General features: G+C 36.5%; 1 protein-coding gene across 5 annotated transcripts in view; it reads right to left on the reverse strand.

The window, feature by feature from the left end:
- Positions 1–25,075, reverse strand: part of LOC150099762 (uncharacterized protein C2orf42 homolog) — a 243,042-nt gene that overhangs the window by 24,857 nt on the left and 193,110 nt on the right. For all 5 annotated transcript variants that reach the window (XM_090403602.1, XM_090403600.1, XM_090403603.1 and 2 more), the window contains one exon: positions 21,357–21,565. In XM_090403602.1, the coding sequence (XP_090259728.1) occupies positions 21,357–21,565 (209 nt within the window). The remainder of the gene's footprint in view (positions 1–21,356; positions 21,566–25,075) is intronic.

Below are 25,075 nucleotides of genomic sequence, written 5' to 3' on the forward strand. Positions count from 1 at the left end.
CATAACCCAAAGAAATATGACTTAACTGAGAATCAAATATTCTCTCATGAAAAACGGTTAAAAAAAAGCTTTGAGGTCGACAGTGGTTGGTTGCTGGGATTGCCTTTTCATGTGCTCTCTCTCTCTTTCTATTGCTCTCCAAACTCCGTTAACTACTCTGACATATTCAACTATTTGTCTCTAAAGCTCAACTTTCTACAGTTATAATACCCTAATAGTGAGGTCATCCTTGGGCATTTCAATGTCCTTAGCTTAAATTAGCTTCTCTTCTCCAGTTTCACCGATCAAGCAGGCAGGGATGCTCAGGTGTTTGCCATTATCAACAAACTATTACAGATCATCAATCTCGCTACCAGAATACCTTACAACCCCCTCCATTTTACCAACGCACTTGATTTCTTCTTAACAAGCTTTCCTTCCTTGTAGAAAGGCTTATAAGTTGGCAACACATGACTATTAAATTATTTAAGGAATTTACAACATATACTGGAATATTAATTACATTATTAATTATAATTAATTTTATTAATTATATTTACTTAGAAGAGTAACATGGGAATTTTTCCAGAAATAATACCTATAGAAAAAATAATGTTTTCTTTTGAAATTCTTATGCCAAGGGGAAAACTTTTCAGTTCTTTTCCACTCGCCAACCTGATGGATCCGTGGTTTTCTCTGTTTATAGAAAACCCACCCACACAGGCAGATACATTCACCAGCAATCTCCCCCCCCCCCCCCACAACAATATGGAGTTATTAAAACACTATATAACAGGGCAAAATAAATCTGTTCAGAAAACAATGCCCTAACCACTGAACTAAACCATATCCTTAATACTTTCTTAGCCAATGGCTACAACCTCCAAAAAATATTAAAACCAATAAATGACAACCCCTTCACAATAAAGATTACCCTAATTCTATCACCATTCCCTACATCCGGGGCACCTCTGAAAAAATAACCAAAATCCTTAAAAAATATGACCTGACTTCTTGTTAAAGACCATATAAAAAGTTGGCATCCCTTATCCGCTCTACCAAAGACCAACCACTTCCCCTAAACCTACCTGGGGTATAGCAGGTCCCTTGCAGCTGTAAATTGTCCTACTCTGGTCAAACAGGCAGGACAGCGAATATCAGGATTTCAGAACACAAGGACTACATCCGGTTTCACTAGTATAGCCACTCCGGGCTTGCAGACCATGCACTAGATACCTGCCACAGGATACGTTGGAAGAAAGCCAAAGTAATACACCGCAGCAAGTTCAAGTGCGAAAGATTATTCATAGAATCAGCCTCAGCTCGAAAAAACGTTCCAAACTTCAACAAATTTGGGTGCATGAGACTGCCCCAAATTTGGGAGACTTACATCATGAGAACATCAGCCCAACAGCCAAGACAACCCAATATAGCCTGCTAGAGGGCACCATTAGGAATTTAGGAACAATAGTAGTTTCTTATCTTCTTTTTGTAGTGCCTGCGTACACATGCGATATTTGTATGTTCCCATGACGATGGCAATGTGACATTGCTGAAATATAGGAAGTATTTATTAAATTTTCTTTTAATTGATATTCCAGTATATGTTGTAAATTCCTTAAATAATTTAATAGTCAAGCTCTCTTTCCAAGTATACTATGGCTGTAAGTTCTCCTCCTGGTAACTCAGATTGCAAGCTCATGCAGGTCTCTTTTCCCACAGAACAACCTTCACCCACCTGTTCTTAGTCTTGTATCATTTGGCACCCTTGTACTACATGATGGAATCAGAAATCATTATCACAGGCAGGGCTGCCGAGAGAAATTTTTGGGCCAGTGACAAGTCTGTGGTATGAGCCCCACTTAAAAAAGTGGGACCTGGACCACGTTTCTCCTTTCGTTTTTGATTTCCAGATTTATGATGATACATTTCTGTTAGTCAAATTTTTATTATTAAAAATATAATTTTAATAATTAAAAAATCAAATTAATAAGAATACTTTTATTTTTTAGCGCACGGCCTACACTATACAGTTGCACACTTTACAATCACAAAACCTTCATCTATCAAAATACTAACAAGAACGAAGTGTTCTGGCAGGGAACATTACTGTGAATGCAATTACTAGCTAGCGCAGCTGACTGCAACAACCTTGCATGAACTCCTATTGACGTCATCACCCACTATAACTACAGCGATCCGCACCAAGAGAATCAGTGTCTTCCAGACACTCACAGCGAGCTAAAGAGTGTAGCCGTCTGTCTAAAACAAAACACAGTATCATTCTCGATATGCCTTTTCATTGTTGTATTATTACGAGAATTAAAACCATGCATTATAAACACAGTTATGTGACACGTCGGGGCCGACGGTCAAGCCCTTTTTGATGCCAGGCACGTGACAAAAGTCTCAGATGTCACCCACCCCCTCTCGACAGCCTTGCTCACAGGAATGAAGGATATCATCCCTTATTCCACTCCAAATTCACAGCCTTGGTTCTCCAAGGCTCAGTTCTCAAAAACATGTGGCAACATAGTAAAAGAAAAACCTCAGCATATCACGAATGGCTCAAGACCAAAACTTCAACTGCTCACCCTGTCTATACTGCAGCTTGCAACAGCTGTAAAAGAATTATCATCAAATCCAAATCAGACTTGAAAAGGCCAAATGTCACAAACTCACCCAAATGGTAGTCGCTCCTTCTAGTCCCTTGCTAAGGCCATTGGGTGCAACTTTTACCCACCCAACTTTCCCCAGTTTCTGCACTGATGACCTGGGTCAAGTTCTCTTCACTCTACCAAGAACTGCTCTCTCCATGTCACCCATAGTCTTCCATTAGGAAAAATCTGAAGAATCTTTAATAACCTGAACACAAACAGGGTATCTGGTCCTGATGGTATCCCACCTATTGTGTTAAAAACTTGTGCTCCAGAACTAACACCTATCCTATTCAACTAGTAACAGGCCAACATCCAGCCCATCCTAAAGAAAAGTGATAAAAGACAACCCAAGAACTACTGTCCAATTGCTTTGACTTCTGTTCTCTCTAAAATTATGGAGAAGGTTATCAACACCAATTCTTGTACCATCTAGACGCCAACTAATCAGTGACCAGCAGTACAGATTCCATCATTCGCAATCTACATCTGATCTACTAGCTTTCCCCACCCACCTCTCAACTCAAGACATGGAAATATTAAGAGCAACTCACATGGTTACCCTTAACATTTTCAAGGCATTTGACCTGCTTTGGCACAGGAGCCTGCTTAGCAAACTACCATCCTATGGTCTACCTTCTACAACTGGATCAATTTTCTCACTGGTTGCTCACTACATGTCACAGTGGACAGTGTCTTCTCCTCAGATTTCCCCCACCAATGCAGGAGTATCCCAGGGTTCTGTTCTTTCACCCACTCTCTTCCTCTCATATATAAATGAGCTGTTCTCACAGACTTCCAGTACAATCCATAGCTTTTGCTGATGACAGTACATTCCATTCCTCCTTTTCATTTGATAAAACCATAATAAGAATTTTATTTTATTTTATTTATTTATTTTTATGTTGAGCCCATACAGGAGAGATTGGTTGATCAACCTATAGTACATTACACCCTCTGTCCAAAAAGAAACCGAACTTTTCGAAAATAGAAGAAACAAGTGGCGCCACCTGTTGTATTTTTTTGTTGTCGAAAGCAGCAACTTTCGTTAGTGTTGTGTCAACTGCTTATGACATTTGTTTCATTAGAAGCCGAGTTATAGTGCCAAGAGTGACTTGTGTTTTGATGAACAGTCGGAAAATGAGTTTCAAACAGAGAGCTACGATTGACTTTTGTGTTAAACTTGGTAAAAGTTTTACCGAAATGCTTCAAAAAGCATATGGTGATATGCTTAATCCCATACTCAAGTTTATAAGTGGTTTAAGCGATTTCAAAGTGGTCATGAGATGCTTTGGACTGAGCAAACTTAACATCCAAATAATTGCGTGATTTCATCAAAGAAAATCCGAAATCGTCTCTGAGATTGATTGAAGATGAACTGGGGATTTCAAAATCAACTGTGCACAACATTTTGACCAAAATATATCGAATTGAACACTGCAAGGACCTCATTAAAACCGCTTGTAAGGACTCAAACTTCCTTGAAACGATCATTACTGGTGACAAAACGTAGTGTTTTGATATGAACCCGAAACAAAGCACCAGAGTGCTGAGTAGAGACCACCAGAAGAGGGGCATCCGAAAAAAAGTTGCTGGGAGAAATCAAAAGTAAAGACAATGCTGATTTGTTTCTACGATTCCAAAGGCATTATCCACAAAGAATTTGTTCCGCCTGGCCAAACAGTCAATGGCGAGTTTTATCTCAAAGTTTTGACGCGATTGATAGCAAGAATTCGTCGCATATGAATATCGTGATGCAGGCAGCTGGTCACTTTTGCGTGATGATGCACCATCTCATCGTTCGAACATTGTGAGACAGTTTTTGAGCGAAAACCAAGTTTGTGTGTTGGATCACTCACCGTATTCACCTGATTTAGCACCCTGTGACTTCTTTATCTTCCCTTGACTTCATTTACCGATGAAAGGAAAGCGATACAACACCGGTGAAAACGTTCAAGCAGCAGTAACCACGACCCTCAACAGTATCCCAAAAACCGATATAAAAAATTCATTTAACGAATTAATTGACCGTGCCAAATGCTGTTCAAAGCTGAGGGAGAGTATATTGATTGAAATAAATGATTTCAATAATTATAATTGGCTTGTGTTTTATTTTCTATAAAAAGTTTGGTTTCTTTTTGGACAGAGGATGTAGTACTGTATATATATGGGTAGTGAGTTGGGAAAGGAGGAACTTGTTTACATTTGATTTGAAAGACTGTATATTGTATTCCTTGGGAAACACAACAGGGAGAAGACTGTTCCAAAATACAGAAGTTGCGAGGATGAAGGAAAAGAAACTTGTTCTGTTTGTTTCAAGGTGCATTGTGAAGGGATGCTGAGCAGCAGCTGCACATGTTCCAACGAGCTAAGTACTAAGTGAGGTAATTATTGATGTTATTTCAGATGAGCATTTCTCATGGAAATATTTGTAGAATATACATATCGCAGAAACCAAACATCTGTGCGAAAGTGAGTTGGTAAGAGATGGGTCATTAATAAATCTAAATGCTCCCCTCTGTATTGAGTTAAGCATTCTGAGGGAGCTTTAAGGCTCCATCGCATATGTGAGAGCAGTATTCAATAGCTGGGTAGATTTGTGATTTGTATAATGTTAACAGCTGTTTAGGGGTGAAGTAATGTCTTGAGTGAAAGAGAAAGCCTAGTTTTTTTGAAGCTGAGGATGCAATAGTTGTGTGTTTATCCAGGAAAGGTTTGATGTCAGGGTAATTCCAAGAAGAGAAATCTCAAATTGTCCGGAAATTTGGGTATGATCAAAAAGAATACAGGGGAAAAATGGTTCGTTTTTATGATAAATAGGACAGAACTGGGTTTCATTGGCATTGAAATTAATGAGGTTATGTGAACAACATTGGAGGAAGGCTCGGAGATCAGAATTGAGGGCAGTGGTAGTTGATATTCTGTAGGTTGAGGTGAGATGTGTAGAGTAAGGTTTATCAAATGAAAGGGAGGGTGCAATGTGTTGTCGTCTGCAAAACTATGTATTGGGTTGGAGGTCAACTGAAGTAGGTCATTGATATATATAGCAGAGGGTTGGTGAGAGGACAGAACCTTGTGGAATCCTGGCATTAGTTGAATGGCGAGAGTATGAGGAACTATCCACCATCACACAAATGTGCATCCGACAGAAAGCTGGCAATCCAACTACATAAGTCCTGAGACAGACTAAATGATGGTAGTTTGTTTAGTAAGCCTTTGTACTAGGCCCGGTCAAAAGCTTTGGAGATATCAAGTGCAACTACTTGAGATTTGCCAAACTTCTCCATGGCATTTGTCCAGAGATGAGTGACATATGTGAGCAGATCTCCTGTTGATCGGCAGTGACAGAATCCATACTGGCAGTCATTTATTAGGTGGGTGCCTTCAAGGTAGTGTAGGAGTTGGGAATTGATGATTTTTTCCATTACTTTAGACAGGACTGAGGTAAGTGAGATAGGGCAGTAGTGACTTGGAGCCTTTCTTGGAAATGGGTTGAATATAGGTGAGTTTCCAGGTTGTGGGATAGACATCAGTGGAGTAAGAGAGTATATATAGGCAACATAGGATAGGAGTCAGTTCTGGTGCACAAACTTTCAGGACAATTGGAGAAATGCCTCAGGGGCAGGAGACTTTTTTTTTTAAAAATCTAATGTGGACAGTATTTTTCTGATCTCTTCCAGGCAAAAGGATATAGGGGCATTGTACAATGGGCACTTGAGATGGTTGGAGGACATTTACTATTGTCTATTATGCATGCATTGGAAGCAAAGTGTGAAGCCAGAAGATTGGCTTTTTCTGTGGGTGATGATGCAATAGTTATGGCAGAAGTTATGGACAATTGCTTCGGTGAGAGACCAAAAGGCTCGGCTGCCGTTTAGATAGGCTGCTAGTTTCCTGCTTTTTGTTCTTTCGAACTCTGTTTTGGAAGCATTGATTGTTTTTTTTCCCATTTATTTTGGGCTTCATTATAAGCTCTAAAGGAGGATGAGATTCTTGCTTTGAGCCAGTTTTCACAGTTACAGCACATTTCGTTTGTACAGCCTTAGCACATCTTTTGGAGAACCAGGATTTAGTTAGGGAATGGCAGTTCAGAGTAGTGTAGGGAATGTATGTTTCCATGCTAGTGAGGATTACTTTGGTGATAAGTTCGGTGCATATGTTTGGGTTGGATGGCCTGAAGCAATAGTTCAACTAAGGGAATGTGGCATAGAAGTTGCGGAGGCTGTCCCACTTGGCACTGTTATAATGCCAAACTACTCTTGTATGGAAGCGGCTGTGTAAGCATTGTTGCATAGGGGGAGGAGATGAGCACTAGATTGTGGTCAGGATTACCTAAGGGGGGGGGGGGGCACTACTTCCAAATACACTGTGTGTATTTGGAAGGGTCATTGGTGAGGAAGAGATCTAGGGTGTTTGAGGAATGGTCCAGGTTATCTGGTATTCTGGTTGGCATCTGAACAAGTCATGTAAGGTTATTAGTGATGGCAAATGTTTCAGCATCTCTACCTGCAAGATCTATACCACTGGAGGAAAGCCAGCTGGTGTTGTGAACATTAAAATCTCCCAGGAGAATAATTTCACTGTTTGGAAAGTGGGACTGGAGAAAATCAATTTTAAGGAATGGAAATTAAAGAGCTCAGAGTCGTTGGTTTCACTGGGGGAGTGATAGAGACAGCAAATGAATTTGACTGAATAGGGGAAGGAATATTTTCGACCAAAGAAGGTCAAAGTTAGGAGATTAGATTCTAGGTTGGGAGCCCTCTAGCAAGGTATGTCAGAGCAGATGTATGCATAGACTCCACTCTTGAGTCGAAAGGAGTTAAAGTGTGTGGGAAAGTTGAGATAAACAGTGCTGGGGGAAGTGAGATTTGAGTTTCTGCCATAAAGAGTAGGTGGGGTTTGGTAGACTGAAGGTGGTAATGGACATATTAAGGTTGGAGTTTAGGTCACAGATGTTAGTGAAGTGGATATGAAAGATTCTGCGCGGCATATTGGTTTCCGTGGTGGCTACTAGTAGCGTCACTTGATTTTTGCACCAGTTTAACTTGTTTGTAGTCGATGATTCAACTGGTGTCTCCATTTTGATGTTCTTCTTCAAGTTCTCTTTGAAGATGGCATTCTTGTTCCCTCTGTTGGGAGCAAGTGTCTTTATTTCTTCATTATTATTTTCTGTTATTAAATTTGGGTCATACCATAAATTCTTATAATGTTCTATCCATTGCTTCTCTTGTATTATGTTGAATTGTGCTGTATCCCTTTCTTCATTGTTTAATTTCCTTAATATTTTGTAGGATAAGTCTTGTCTTCCATGTATGTCTTCTATTTTATTAATAAATCTGTCCCAAGAATCTTGGTGAGCTTTCTGTACTATGGTTTTAATATTTCTTCTGTTTTTGTATATTTTTTCTTTTTCCTTTGTATGTTTTTGAAGGAGTGATTTGTATGTCATTTGTTTTTCTTTTATTGCATTTTCTATACCTGTGTTCTGGATTTTTAATGTTTTTCTTTATAATATTTTATTTTTCTTTCCAAGTACTTCAGAGGCTGCTGTATGGATTATCTTTATTGACATTTTCCATTCTTCTTCTATATCTTTACTGATTTAGGCTTCTTTTAAGTAATCTGTTAATCATGATAGATATACAGCATTCTAGTGCTTTCTTCTTCTTGTAATAGATATACTTTGTATACTTGTTCAACTTTCTAGACCAGGGGTCGGCAACCTTTTCAGACTTGCAGGCCACATTCAACTTTTATTTTTAATAATCGAGCCGCAAGTGTTTAATTAAGAGAAAATAGTGAGTGAAAAAAAAATACATTTTAAGTTATCAATTTTATTATATCAATCTTAAAAAACACAGAAATATTTAAAGTTTGAGATTATGAGATAAAGTACGATATTCTTGTAATGACGTCTGATATTATATCCTTTTATAACAACAGCAACAGTTCTATGACAAATAAGACAAAGGGGGTATCCTCATTTTCAATAAAAAAGTGCTTGCTGTTCCATTCATCATTAAACTTTCTTCCTTCATCTGCAATTTTATGTTTTCTTGAACACATTTTTGAAATTATTTTTAAGAAATATATATCCCCTGAAAATAATAATTGATGTTATTGAATTATATTAAAATGCGGACCAGGGAATGCGACTGAAAAAGTGTGCCAAAATCTCGGTTTTCATCGGATGAAATCGCCTGGTTATCCCCACACATGATGACACATACACGGTTGACTCGTGCAAATTTGCATGGCGATATCACGAAGTATGGGTATAAAATTATTTTAAATTTATTATTCATATTATAAAATGTATTATTTAAATGATTTAGTATACGGGCCACGTGGCATGTAAGTATGGTTAACCTTTTATGGGCTGCCAAAAATGCACGTTTGGGCCTCATGCAACCTGCAATCCACCCACCCCTATTCTAGATTTTAATGCCACCAAAACTAAGTCCTGTTTGATCTCTCACAAGAAAGAACTCACATCCCTCTCTGCTCTTATCTTCAATAATACCCAGATATTCAAACATGAGGAAATTTCCCTTCTTGGCCTGACCTATACTTCTGACCTTTCCTGGAGCAAACACATTTCAACTATGGTTTCTGCAGCTGCCAAAAAACTTGTACTTTTTGCACAAGACACTACTTCACACCTTTCAGCTGCTAACTCTATACAAATCCCAAATCCACAAAACCATGGAATATTGCTTCCATGTTTGGAATGATGCACCAAAATCCTCTCTAAGATTTCTCAACTGTAACCAGAAGAGGGCACTCCAATTAAATATTGATCCCACTCTCACAGACATTCAGTTTCTGCCTTGTGCCTCTTCTACAGATACTTTCATGAATAGTACACTAAATTGGCTACTATTATTCCTCCACTTTCCTCCAAAATCATTAGAACAAGAGTTACTTAAAACCAACACCCGTATATAGTCCATCTTGAAACTCACCAAACCAACAGCATCAGCTTTCATTCCATCTGCTTCTGTTCTTTGAAACAACCTCCCCCACTCTGCCTTCCCCAAAGAATACAACTTTCAATTGTTCAAACAAAATATGAACAGATTTCCTCCTTTCTTGTTATCCTGTTGCCCACACATGATACTAATCTGATATATGTGCTGTGATATTTCATGTGTGGGTCAGATATATAAAATACACTTTAACCTTGGTATCTCTTCTGGGTTCTGGCTCCCACTGATGAGACCTCAATAAATGTTGAAACCAGTGTTGAAAGTAGTGACCCTTCCTATAATGTATAGCATTATACACACCCAAAAAGATACGTGCTTTGCATTATGGAATACTAAGGCAATTAATGTAAAGTCATTAGCCTTTTTATACAAGTAGCCATGCCATGAAGATACTTCAAGTGAAAACTTTGTTTACATACACTTGGATAAAGGATTAAACAAGAATATAACTTCTTGGCATCTTTAATTTAAAATAAAAACAAGGACATCAAGGAAAGGACCTGACACTGTTAGCATTCAGGAATGTGCTAGTAGATCTAGTTTCAGGTAGTATAATCACAAACAGAATGAGGGAGAGGAAAGGTTTGCAAAAACTCCCCCCTCCCCTTGCAGGAAAAAGATCCAGGGGAAGACCAAAATATAAGATCTGAAAATACTAGTCTTGACAGATAACAGATTAATTTGTATGAAAATGCCAGATAGGAAGTTAGTAATGACATAACCTTTTTGTGTAGTACTATCATAATTATCCTGTAACCCACAACCTGAGGGTACATATCAGGTATTTGATGATGATCCTATTCATAATTTTTGTCCAAAGTAATCTGTTATTTGTTAGCTCTTGAGTGCTGTCAGATCTTATATTACGGTCTTCTAAGGAAAAGCTAAATGAATCACATCTACGTCTTGGTCTTACTAGAAGTTATTTTTCTGACATCATAGCATTAACCTTTCACCTCCCTCCCACTCATGAATGTTAACCATAATGTGATTCTGTTAACCATAATGTGATTAATGTGATTCTGTCACTGATGTGATCTGTTTAGTCCTTCAATTTTCCTCATCATTATCATATCAATCTCTAGGTTTTGTTTAACCATTTCTTTCCAATCTCATATCAATAGGTTAAACTGGTTTGAACACCATCTTGTATATTACTAGTTCAGTGATTTGACTAATTTCTCAGTAATACCATATACGTTTATTTAAATGGTTTTCCCATAATACCAGTTTTGCTTATTCTATGTTTCCATTTGTCTCATTACTAAAAATTGCACCTAAATAGTTGAAGTATTTTAAATGCCTTTTTTACGTTACCACATACATGATGTAGTGTGCATCCTGGACTTATACCCAATTTTATGCCAAACCATCTTCCTGTACGTCTTTCAATTCTAATTACCACCTTAGAACTTAAATTTAGACCATATATTTTGTATGTCAAGTTTACCAAATATAAGTGTACCATGTCAATCAACTTTTTTTTATTATTGGCACCTTACTGTATGCTTGTTTCTACAAAACTTATATTTATGTGAGTTACAACCTATGAAAGGTTTTGTAAAACTATAGATATTAGTATGGGTGTGTGTGTTAAGGATTTCTATTTTATTTTATTTATTTTTTATTAATTATATACACAACAGATTCTGGTTAAAAGGCCCACCAGTTAATCTGGACGGCTGTTTCATTGGGACAAGTCTGGAAGAACAAAAACAAAATGAGAATATAACAAGAATTTACTTCATTTATTTGGCACATGACGCCATTTAATTTGGCCAGCCAGTAATTCTATTGCATGCAGTGTTAGAAATATTATGTAATCTTAATTTAAAAATATAGTGCTGATGAAACAGGGCTGTTTTATTGTGCTACATCAGATGATTTCTTGTGTTATAAACATACTACTTATATTTTATCAGTTCCCCTGACATATTTGAACATACTATGCTATTCAAAGATGTCAGGGAACTGATAAACAAAAGCTGTTAGTTATCAGAGAAATGGCCAGGCCTTGATACTTTAAAGAGATTAGAATAGACAGTTTAGATTCAGATGTCATTCACGCATTTTAGTTCGGTACATGTGAACAAAAAATGCATGGATGACATCTGAACTTTTTAAGAATTGACTTATGAGTTGGGACATGGAATTACAATGGGAATCAAGAAAAACTGCACTGGTTCTTGACAACTGTTAAGAAAGTCAGTGCAAAAGTTCATCTTTTACAGGAAATATAGTTAATGACTGATAGTTAGTCAGTCATAAACTATATTTCCTGAATAAGCAAGTCCATTCAAAACCATTTCGCTCACTATGGTTTTAATCATTCAATCGTGGATATGCCATATACAGCAGAGAAAATAACATCCCATTACATGTGAACCTCATCAGAAACAATGAAGGGTTTGCATCCCTTGATGACAGACTCAATGCTATCATGAAAACAAAGATTTTGAGGAGGAAATAGCAGCAAAACATCAAAGTATACTAGAAGACCAAGAAAGTGATTTGGTGACACCCCAATTTGTTGGGGTGTCAACCCAAACAAATTGAAACAGTTATTCAAGCTTGAACAACTGTTACCCAAGATCTTAGAAAATGCATTACTAGATTATGGCGCTATTTCATAAAAGAAGGCAATGAAGACAGTGCTATATCTGTACTAGAGACCTCATAGATTTTTCCTTAATTGCAGTCAATCAAAAGAAATACAAAAGCAGGCTATGATCAATTCTTGCAATGTTATTAACTGCATGCATGTTTGATATATAATTTCATTTAGAAATTAATTTTATGGCAAATATTTTCCTTTAATTAAAGCTAATTATTTATCTATAAGTGAGTAATTTTGCTACACAATAAACAAAAAACTTGTATTTTGTCTTATGTACATAAACACCTTTTAGCCTCTTGAATGTGCAAATTCATTTAATTGGGGAATCCAATTAATTGAACCAAATTATTCCCAATATCACCCAATTAAATGGCATCCACTGTGTGTGTATATATATATACACAGCGATCCCTCGATTAATGCGTCTAATGCATTCGTAAAAACAGGTGTATTAATCGAAAGCACACTAATAAAATATAATAGCCTATGGGAAAAAGTATAATTCGTTCCTCATATTTCTTTTTTGACCTTTAATTTTTTTTCCATAAAAGAATTAGGGTATATCTCAGGGCCTAGTTAAAGGAAAACCATGGTTTTCCTTTAACTTTCATCTTCATGAAGATGAAACACAATAAAACATATTCAGAATATAAATTTATTATTCTACTTCTTAACAAAGAATTGAGCTAATGTAGTTTGGCAAGCATCCTGTTTCTTTTTTTTTTTTTTCATACAACTGACAGTATGGTCCTATTGCCTCTTCTACTCTTCTGCAAATTTTACTGCTTCTCTCTTCATCAGGGTCAGCCTCTAAACATTGGGGCTTAAAAACTTCGATTGTACGAAAAATGTTTTCAAATTGTTTCTGTGAAATCTCTTTTAAGTGATCGTCAGTGGTTAAATTTTCTTCATATTCTTCAGGATCTCCCCTCTGTCATCTAAATTTAGCAGGTCAGAATCACTCAATTTCTAAAAATGAGATTTAATTAAATCTTGAATGTTATCAGTTATCATTGTCAATCTCATCAAAACCCAGTTCACACCCAATGTTAGCAATTTCCTCAAGAACATTATCCATTTCATTTGAAAAGCCTCTAAAATCATTTGCACAATGTGAAAGAACGTGCTTCCAAATGGCATACATATTGCTAGCAGTAACTTCATCTGACTTTGCAACTTTATAACCAAGTTGAGATCTCTCTGATTTGACCAGATAAGTCTTGGAAGGCATTCACTTCCAAAAAAAAAGGCCGGTTTCATCAACATTAAATATTTGTTGGTCACAATAGCGCCCTTCTTCCACAATTTTCTTCAAAATCTCTGGATAATTTGCAGCCACCTCCTTATTTGCACTTGAAGCTTTTCTTGTGATCCGAACATTATGTAGGCTATTTCTCTTCTTGAAATGCTCAAACCACCCAGCACTAGTGTGGAATTCTTCTTCTTTTCCATCATCGATAGCCCTTACTTTCAAGGTTGCAAAGAGATTTAATGCTTTTGATTTAATACGGTCAGTGCTCAGCAAGATCCATTTTTGGTTACAATCTTCGATCCATGTAGAAAGAAATCTCTCTAATTCGATCATTATAATACTTTTTATAATGATTTATAAATGAATATTTTTAATAATTTGAGTGGTCTGCTTGCATGATGAACTTGAAATAGCCTTACCTTTCTCTTTGTATTCAGCAGCTTTGCTTAAAATTGTTCTTATAGCTGATTCATCCATTTTGTGTTCTTGTCGCATCTTTGCTATGGACTCGCATTGTTCATTATTCTTTATTATTTCAAGTTTTTCTTCCAATGAGATTACTTTTCGAATCTTTTTCACACTTCCACTTTTTTGCTCACTAATTTTTTTACTTATGATAAAAGGTTGAGAAAATACTTTAAAATTAAAGTAAAGAAAACAACTGCAAAAGAGGAATGAGATATGATCAGCAAAATGCTATGTAATTAGCAGACAAAATAAATTTTGGTAGTAAATATGGAACATAGTGTACATAGAAATAGTGTAATACTGTATGCCATTAAAAATAACTTTGTAAAAGTTTTAAATTGGTAACTAAATTATTTCATCCTGGCGAGTGATTTTTTAAAACTAGTTAGCCATAAAAAATGTATAGATAGAAATTTTTTTAAATCTATTTTTAAGATGTATATAGGTGCACTAATCGAATTTTAGAGGTGCATTAATTGTATTTGGATATAGAAAAAAAATGATGCACTAATTGAAAATGCACCAATCGGAGAAGCATTAATCGAGGGATTGCTGTGTATATGTGTGTGTGTGTATATATATATATATATATATATATATATATATTTTTTTTTTTTTTTTAACACAGTCGAGAAACCCTGATGATGGTATTTTGGAATAAGCTGACCAAAACATGTACTTCCTGTTTTTATCATTTTAAAACTGATTTCTTAGATAAATTTCACCAACTCAAATTACAGCAGTAATTCTCAAAAGCATTAGCATCACAGAGAAACCCATAAGTACTCTTTACATGTGCCATAACAGTTGTTTTTATTCATATAATATCAGCCACATGCAAGCAAAAACAAAGATGGCAGCAGCAAGTCCAACAATGACAGAGTATTCTGGACATATCCAACATAGTGCAGCTAACAGCACTGATAACTTCAATGATGCTATCAAGATAACTTCAATGATGTAACTCCAAGTGTCAGAGTTGTGAACTAGACATCACAAACCTATAAAGGTCTTGTATGTGATTTCTGTCATATAGTCACCTGCTCGGTGCATAAAAATCAATGAATCAGCATACAACTTTCTTGTGAACTTGACCCAGCATTTCTTCTGTCTGCTGTGCCTCCCTTCAGTGAAACAGTTCATGAACCGAGAAAAATGCACTGAAAGCTTAGAGCAGCACCTTGCTGTTATTGATAAAACTTCCTCATGCAAAATCAAATGAATTGAAGACAAGCTAGAACAGATCCACAATCAGTGCTTAAAGATAAAAAATCACTGATACCAGTCAGCTCTGTAGCCTTGTAGCATAAAATGGCACGACTCAATTGAGGTTGAAAACAAAAAATATAACTCCATTATCCTTAACTTCCACACTAAAAGCGATGATATACTGAAAGAAGACATCAAACTAATGGAAAATTCTAGTTTCAATTGAAAAAAAAAAAAAAAAAAAAATCACCACATGACTACAAACCCAGCTTGATCTTACCTTGAGCCAGTGTGAACAAGGCCGACACCTTCATAAACAACTGGAAGAAAAATGACAAAGCAGTGACAAAACATGGTACATTGACTATAAAAGAGGAATTCTGGTGCAGAAATCAAGCAGTGTGAATAGTCAACTTTGAAACCAAAGTATAAGCACTGCATAGGGAACATGTATGACCTACTTCGTCCACAACAGTCCCAACAGAGACTTCCAGATTCATTTTACAAACATATGTGGTCTGTGTTAAACCTCAACAGCGTTCACTTCCATCTTCAGTCTGCAAAACCCCACCTGCTTCTTCTGACAGAAACCCAAATTTCAGCCACTCTGAACACTACTCATCTGAACTTCCGCAAATACACACTCTTCAACTCTTTTCAGCTATAATGCAACGTTTGTGCATACATTCTGTTCTGGAATACCATGCCAGAGAGCATTCAACTTAGAATCTCCCAATCACATCTGCCCTGCTCTGTCAAATTCATGCACTGTCTATATTGCTCTCCCAATGCCACCAACCATTCTGAACTTTTTGACTTCCTCTCCTTGAAAGCCAATGTCCTTCAGTCCAACTTTCCTAGCAGTAAGGTTATCTTCCTTGGCAATTGTAACATACACAATACCAACTGGCTTTTTTTCTCTGAATGCATAGACCAAGCAGGTACAGATATTGAGGCATTTGCCATCGCAAATGACCTTATGCATATTGTTCACATGCCCACCAGACTACCAGGTAATACCAACCACTCTCCAAACATGCCGGACTCTTTGTCACTAGTGATCTTTCCAAATATACTACTATCTTCCCTAGGTTTAAAGGGCAACCTTGTGCTTATCTCTTCTCCCATCGAGCAACACCCAAACAGCCATTCTCAACTAAGAGTTATCTGGCATTATAAGAATGTCGAGTGGGATGATCTCTCAGATTTCTATGCATCATTCCCATGATTAGATTATTACTCTTGGTCTTCCAAGAGCAATAATGGAAGAGCATAACCCAAGCATATGCACTGAATGTATCACTGAAATAATCTTCTCTGAAATGCAAGCATATATTCCCTATTCCAAGCTAAATTTGTATCCCTTAAGTATGAGGGGAGGAGGAGAAAGTTTTAATAAACACCTTGAACAAAAATTATATTAAAGCAATTAATATAAGAACATAAGCTACCTTCATAGCTCTACTACTAGTATGTTCTTTCTTGTGGTTATATCAGTTGCTTTAATATCATTTTTGTCTAGGTGTTTATTAGAACTTGGATGTAATCCAAGGCAAAGCTTTTGTTGACCTGTTAGCTGATACGATGTTCAAACCTACAACCAATGGGTTGTGGATTTGAATTCCACCATTACAAACACATTTCCAAATATCTTTAGGTGGTAGATGAAGTTCAATGAATAGTGTTGAATGACTGTCCTACTTACCAGAAATCTCCCATAGCTGCTTATGCCCTTTAAAATGGAAAGACCTGGGTTTGAATCCCATCTAGGATGCAAAGAATCTCTACAGGGTCTTTTCATGTGAAGGTGCGTTAGCTAATCTCATATCGAGGAGACAAGATTTTAACTCCTTCAAATTCTGTTTTTTCTTTCCATAAAAGAAGCAAACCAGCCACATGAACATACAACACAAATTACAGACTTCAAGCCATAATTCCAAATAGTTACAACATACAGAGACTGGAGTGACATAGAGAAACAGGGTTTCCAAGATTGATCCTTACTCCACCCACAATACTAATCTACTATAGGTTTTTATGGGTATAATTCATATAAAAATGAAGCACAAGCTAAAATACAGACTTAAAGCAAAATACCCTTCATCATCTTGATCAGAGGTGTTGTTGCAGACTTGGTGAAGACGAAATGCATCACCAAATAGAGAAGATAAGTGCTAAAAGAGTAATCCTAATGGGAGACTTTAATTATCCAAATATTGATTGGGTAGCAGTAGAATCTCATGAGAAGAATGAAAATGAATTTACTGAGCTGTTCCAGGACAACTTAATCAAACAACATGCGACAGAAGGAACTTGAGGTCAAAGAGTGTTATATTTGATTATAGTCAGAAGGCTTTTCATCTAAAGACGTAGCTATTCTGTCTCCGGTTGGTGACAGTGATCATGTGGTATTCACTTGGGAAGTAGCTAAGTTTATGAATGTTCCATTCAGAAAAGGTAATTATGACCAATTGAGGAGTATACTGAGTTCAGTGGAATGGGATTGGTTGCTGGATGGGAAGAATATTGACAGTGCATGGGAAACATTTAAACAATACTTAAATAATGCGATATCAGAATGTGTCCCGAGAGTTCGAAGCAGTCAAATGGATGTGTAATCATGTCAATCAAGAGATTCGTAAAAAAAAGGATGATGTGGAAGGAATACCGTGTGCATAAGGATGATGTCTGTTATGAAAATTATCAGCAGCAGGCCAGAATAGTTACAACTGTTGTACAGAAAGCAAAGTCTGAGTATGAAAAGAAATTGGCTCTGCATCTAAAGACAACCCATCGATATGCTGCAAGTTAAAAAAAGAATGAATATGGAGCAATAACTCTTCTAATGCAGATGGTGTGAAGGTTACAGATGCAAAAGAGGTTGTTCAACTAATGAGTGCCCATTTTGCTAAAAGCTATCAAACTGGTGTATGCAACATTCAGCTCACTGCTACCTCTTTACTGGATGATGAAACTCATACAGGGTGTTCGGGATAAATTTGACAGTTTCGTAAGGAAAAAGAAAATCTTCTTTGTATCTATTAAATTTAATGAATTGACAAAAAAACATTACAGGCAGAGTTAATTACAATACTATCAACAAGATTTACTCAAAATAACCACCATTAGCATCGATCACAGCTTCAATTCTGCTTCGGAACCTCGAACAAGCTGATGCTACAGTCTCCCTGGGAAGGGCCGCAAAAACTGTTTTAATTTTATCCATTAACTGGGCTTTTGTATTACTGGAAGTGCGATTGGTGTCTTTTTCAACTGCGCCCCATACAAAATAATCCATGGGGTTAAGGTCTGGGGAGTTTGGAGGCCAAACATTTGGACTGGTGAAGTCGTAGAAATTTTCAGACAACCATTTTTGACTTTTCCCAGAGGTGTGGCAAGGGGCCGAATCCTGCTGCCATACATACGGCCTACCATTGGCTACCCTTGTTATCCAGGGCTTGACTACAGTTAGCAACTCCACGAACAAAGCCCGAATTCCAATGCCAGGGTTCTTCAACACCTGTTCCTGCAGATTTGCGAGGAATTCTGCTGTACGAACGCAATCAGATCGTCTGCTAGGGATCTTTCTTCTTGCTACATCCTCGTAGTCACCATTGCAAGTCTCTAGTTCATGCCTGATTGTTTTTACTGTATTCAGGGAGCATTGGGCAGCAGTCGTAATATCCTTATTTTGATGGCGGGCACGAATCATCATGATACAAGTTATTCTCTTCCATGATTCAGGTGGGTTCCAGCTATCCATCCTTTCTGACATCTTGTATATGAATGAAGAAGGGTCCAAACTTTTAAATGAAGAGAAGTGTGTGTTAATACATGTAACTTACGGAAAAATATAATTAATTATAAATATGTCAAATTTATCCCGAACACCCTGTATGTATGAGGACGAGGTATCAGAGCTGTTGCACAAACTGAATAAGAATTCAGCAATAGGGACTGATGGGATATCAGCACGTGTGCTAAAAGAGTATTCAGCTGAACTGGCTATTCCTTTGACCAGGCTGTTCAATATGAGTCTCAAAACAGGGAAGGTTCTGCAGGAATGGAAAGAATGTATGGTGATTCCATTGCACAAGGGTGGTGTAAAGACCGATGTATCCAACTATCAACCAATTAGTATCTCAGGAGTGGTGGTAAAGATTTTGGAAAAATTGGTTAGGACTTGCATTCAGAAATGGGTTGACAGTGAATCTCTACTTTGCAATGAGCAACATGGGTTTACTAACAGAAGGTCATGTTTTAGCAACTTGCTCACATTCTATTATAATGTTCCCATTGAACTAGACAAGGGGAATGGATACACCATGATACTTTTGGATTTTGCTAAGGCTTTTGACAGAATACAGCATGATAGACTGTTGAATAAATTGGAGAATATGGATTTGGATCATAGAATATAGCATGGATAAGAGGATGGCTGATTGACAGATATCAAAAAGTGGTATATGGGGGATGTGAGTATGCAAGATTTAAGGTAACCAGTAATGTACCACAAGGACCAGTGCTTGATCCACTGTTGTTTGATTTGTACATTAATGATCTTGGGAAGGATATGACATGCGACATACAGCTATCTGCTGATGATGCAAAGATAGGTAGGGTAATCAGGAATGCTGCTGATATGCAATACTTGCAGAATGATTTGAATAGGCTTTGAATTGTGGGCAAGGGAAAATGGATGTCAGTTCAATGTCTGTAAATGTAAAGTCAATCACTTTGGGGTGATTAAATATCCAATGTAGTATTATATTGGTGAGATTATGTTAGAAGAAACTGATGAGGCTAGGGATCTTGGAGTGTTAGTAGATAGGAAGTTAAAGTTCAGGGGGGCCATGTAGCAAAGATTGCAAATACAACTCAAAAGATAATTGGAATTCTGAAACGAATGTTCACATGTAAAGATAAGGATGTCATTTTTCTCTTTACAAGGCCTTGATAAGACCTCACTTGGTCTATTGTGTGTAGGTCTCATCTCCTGGTTTCCATTGCGATTCTGATATATTGTGCAAAGGAGTGTGTTAAAAATGATATGAGGATTGTGGAATACTAATTCTGAAGACAGATTGAGAATTTGTAGACTGAAGACACTAGCAAACAGGAGAAAGAGGGGTGGGTGATATGATTGAGACTTACAAACTTCTGAAAGTGTCATACAGGATTTCAGTTGATGGAATTTTTCAATTTATGGAAGGTGGGGAAAGAACAAGAGGGCATCTTTGGAAGATGAAAATGAATGCTGCTAAGGGGTGATGGATAGATTTTTCTCTCATAGGGTGATGCATGACTGGAATGGATTGCCACTGGATATTGTGAGTGCAAGCAGTGAATGAATTCAAGAATAAGTATGATAGCTGGTGCATTTAGTATGTGGCCTCCTTGATGAGTCCCTGACTCCCTGGAGGTCTCTCTTAATAATAATAATATCTGCTTTAGCTAACTTTTTTTTTGCCATTGTTCATTTTATTGTCGACCCACCAATTAAGTGTACTTTATCATTATTTAATTTAATTTAGCTTTTATGAAAATTCAACTGATACTTAAATAGCACTGAAAATTTCCTGTAATTTCATATTTGTGGTACTGTTTTCAATTATAAGCAATATGATGAGGACTATCATATGTATAATGTGTTAGGCTCAACGGTCTACTATGGTCAAGTAATTTGGATTTATTCAAACATAAATGACTAACAGGGATATTAAATCTATTTGCACAGTCCTTTGTCTGTCTTATAGAAGGAAAAACCCTACCAGCTCAACATGAGATTGGCTAACTTATCTTCAGTTGAAAAGCCCTTATGAAGATTCTTCATATCCGGCATGGGATTTGAACTAAAGTCTTTCCAATCAGAGGACAGACACCACTGTTATTAAGTGATGTATGGTGGCTAGTAAAGACATTCAATATATATAATAAAATAAATTCATAATATAAATATTAAAAACGCTCAGCTAATGATAATGAACACAAGACTATATTACCAGGCATGGCTCACTTCCGAAGCATACCACGGAAGGCCCTGTTATTATTACTACAAATATGAATATAATTCAGATTTACAAATGCTTTGTACAGTTTATTATAAAACTACTCAAAGCTAAAGTTAATAAATTCAGAAGGAGATATTGTGAAGTTTGTAACCAACACATGATGAAATATGTTACCTCTGGAGTGTCAAAAATCTGCTTTACATGCAAAATATTTGTTATATGCCATGTGTACTTTGAAAATGTTCCAAGAGGCAGAGCATCTCTTCTAACAAATGCTGTAGTTGAATTAGGTAGCCGTTTCTTTTTAGAACCAGCAGATATCCTTTGCTGTAAACATTCAAAGAACACCTGAGGTGAATGAAATACAAGAGGCTCTGGATGACCTAAACAGAATAAATAATACATCAATTTAAAAAATACTAGAAACTATGCTTAAATAACTAGTTGATACAGAAGGCACAAAATATGAAATATTAAGACAATTCATATATATATATATATTTATATATATATAATATATATATATATTAGGGGGAATAAAAGGTGTTAGCAGATTTATATATATATACTAGCACCTATGGAGTCCAACCCCCCGAGTTCCGGGCTGGTAAGACAAAAAACATGACATAAAAACATTTCAAATTTTGGCTTATCTTTTTATATATATATATATATAGGGTTCGAATCCTGCTGTGGGCATGGATGTCTATGATTGTCTATGGAAATACTAGTGGAGGTGGTGGTGGTAGATGGCGTTGATGTAGTTGCAGTTGGTGGATTGAGTGGTGGAGACAGTCTTAGAGTAAGTGCACTCGCTCAATGAGTCCTTGGACTCCCTGGAAGTCATATAATAATAATAATAATAATATTTCTTTCTTGAAATTTAAGGTAGTAATTATTGGACACTGCTAAGGGAATTAAAATTAAACAGCTAGAACAATTACACCGAGAACTGCTATTTGAAAATAACGAACAAAAATCGAAGGTTTTGCATAGCCAAATTACAAAGTGATATTGAAATGCAAAAACACCAATGTTTGGTATATGTTTGGGAATTTTTTTAAAGGTTTCTATTGATAAATATTAAATGTGATATGTTTAAAAATCATAGATGTTCTGTTGGAGAGCTGGTATGCTATCTATCAGGCTGGCCGAAACAGGAAGAAATTCCTATTTAGTTTTAAGGATAAAAATGAATATCATATTGAAAAAATAATTTATTATATTTTTCTATTTTTATTTATTTATTTTTTACATGGTCTCAAAACCCAGTTCTAGAGACCAAACATGGAACTTTTTAAGTCACTTCGGGCCTCCATAAGTGAGGTGACCCACAGTTGATAATAAAATTCATCTCTTATCTAAAGACAAACACAAACATCCATGCTCATAGCAGAATTAAAACTTGAAGCCTATTGGTTGGAGAGCAATAAGATTAACAACCTGCCCAACTAGGCTGAAACAAGCAATCAAGGTTTTAAAAGTAATCGAAGTGGAGTAACTTCAGAGATGAATTACAGACTTAAATATACAAATATTATTAGCAACTATATGAAAAAGTCTGAAAATAAGAACAATATCCTGGACAGTTAGAAAAAACAATTAAAAGAAAATGTTGGACATTTTCTTTTAATTTCAATTCAGCCAGAGGTATATGATGAAGTTGTTAACAAAGACAGAAAAGTAATAACTTCATGATTGGCTGAATACATAAAAGTGGGTCAGGGAAAAGAAGTAATCACACTGGAGGTTTCAGTGAGTGCCATGAATGAGTGAGTGGGTGGGGAGGGAGGGAGAGAGTGTGTGTATGTGTGAAGCAAACTATGTGAATGTAGAACAGAAATATCATGAGGGTGGAAAGTATTCTGCAGCTCTTGAAAAAGATATGGAATAACTGCAAAAGGAACCTCAAATGATAAATTTAACATAAAAAAATTCAGATGAAGATATACTGTGAGGTCTGGAGTAATTACCCTGAAAGAAGTAAGCAAAATGAATTAGAATAAAACAAGCAATTGACAAATAGTGATATGACATATATAAGAGGAATGCAATACTTATCAGTACTCGAGGTAGGAAAAAAAAACATCTAAAACCTGAAATTTTGAAAGACAGCTAAGCAGCTTATATTCAACCCAAATGTACAAATGTGAAAGTATAAATGCTTACATTGTCTATACTGCATAATGTAGAAAGTCACATTCCAGATGAGTGGAGTAGAGTGAGTAGATTGGAGATTTACCCAGCATCCACCATGGATGTGGTGGATGCCCAGTGATTATGTTCGTGTTATGCACTCTGCTAAGAGTGCATAACACGAACTATGAAATTCGGAGGTGACGTTGTGATGGTATGGTTCAGTTTTTCCTGGTTTGGCCTTGGACCTCTGTTTGTGGTGCCACGAACACTGAACTCTGAGAGGTATCTGAATATTCTGGACAATGCGATGCTTCCTACTTTGTGGAATTTCTACGGAACTGACCAGTGTCTCTTTCAGGTAAGACAATGCACGGAATGGTCCAAAATTCCAACTGATCACTATCGTACACCTGTGGAAAGCACGCCCTAGTAGGATTGTTGCTAAAGTCATCGCAGTGAAAGCAGTTCCTACATCTTATTAAAGTGGGCACCATGGGCATGTGTTTCTCACACTATGGTGTCCATTGACTTCTTTCCAAAGAGTGTATATCATCAATGTACCTCTTCCATAATTCTAGTTTATGATGGTATTCTTATAGGAACTTGTTTTTGAAAGTTTCCATATAAAGATTTGCTAAAGATGGTGAAAGAAGATTGCCCATGGCTAGACTGGAATTCTGTTTGTATATTGTAATACAGTGATGAAATACAGTGTTTGAGGAGTGCCATTACCTTCTTAGAGAACTTATCTTGTAACAGTGCAATCACCAGTAGGAACACTGGTAAACAAATTAACTATATCAAAATTTGTTCAAATGTCATGTCCATCAAGGATAATATTGCTAATGCTTGACGACGACGATGACAACACACACACACACACACACACACAAAGTACTCTCAAAAGGTATGAAAAGGACATATGATAGTACTACAGGATTGAGTTAGCATTATTAGTAGTTCATGGTGAATATATTTTTTTGGCCACTAACTTAATTTTAGAATAAGATTATACTGTTTTTTTTTTTTTTTTGACCAATAAATTTAATGATAAATTATGCCAACAAGTTTCACCAACTGGGCTGTTTGGCTTCTTCAGGGCATACAAACGGTAAAGACAACTCAAGTCACTAGTACATAGAACAAACGTATAAAATATAACAAAATTAAAAAGACACGTACCATCATATGCATGGAGTGTGTGTTTCATTAGTACAAGCCATTAGTATGGTGGAGGTATGTTGATGACGTTTTTATAATTTGGAGAAACACTAAAACAGCACTTTTTGACTTTCTAACAAAGATAAATTCCTTTCATCAGAAAATCAAATTCACCTTGGAACTTGAGAAGGATAGACAACTACCATTTTTAGATACCCTAATCAAAAAACAATCAGATGGACATATAAGCCTTAAAGTCTACCGTAAACCAACCCATACTGGACGTCATCTTGTCTACTCACATTTCTCAAAAACTTAGCATCATACACATGATCAAAAAATAGAGCCACCAGCATCATATCAGAAGAAAAAGACCTCCAGGATGAATTAACTCATATATCACAGACCCTGGTAAACAACGGCTATCCAAGAAATTTAATTAAAAAGATTCTTCATAGCAACCCCACACAAGAACAATCTGCCAAGACTCAATATAAATCCTCAATTGCCATCCCTTATGCAGGAGCAGTGTCAAAAAAGATTGTCACATTCTTCAAACCTTTTGAAATTAGAGTAACTTTCAAACCGATCAA

The sequence above is a fragment of the Typopeltis vanoorti genome, chromosome 14, assembly GCF_054136105.1.
Source record: "Typopeltis vanoorti isolate ZY-2024b chromosome 14, IOZ_Tvanoo_1.0, whole genome shotgun sequence".
Lineage (NCBI taxonomy): Eukaryota > Metazoa > Arthropoda > Arachnida > Uropygi > Thelyphonidae > Typopeltis > Typopeltis vanoorti.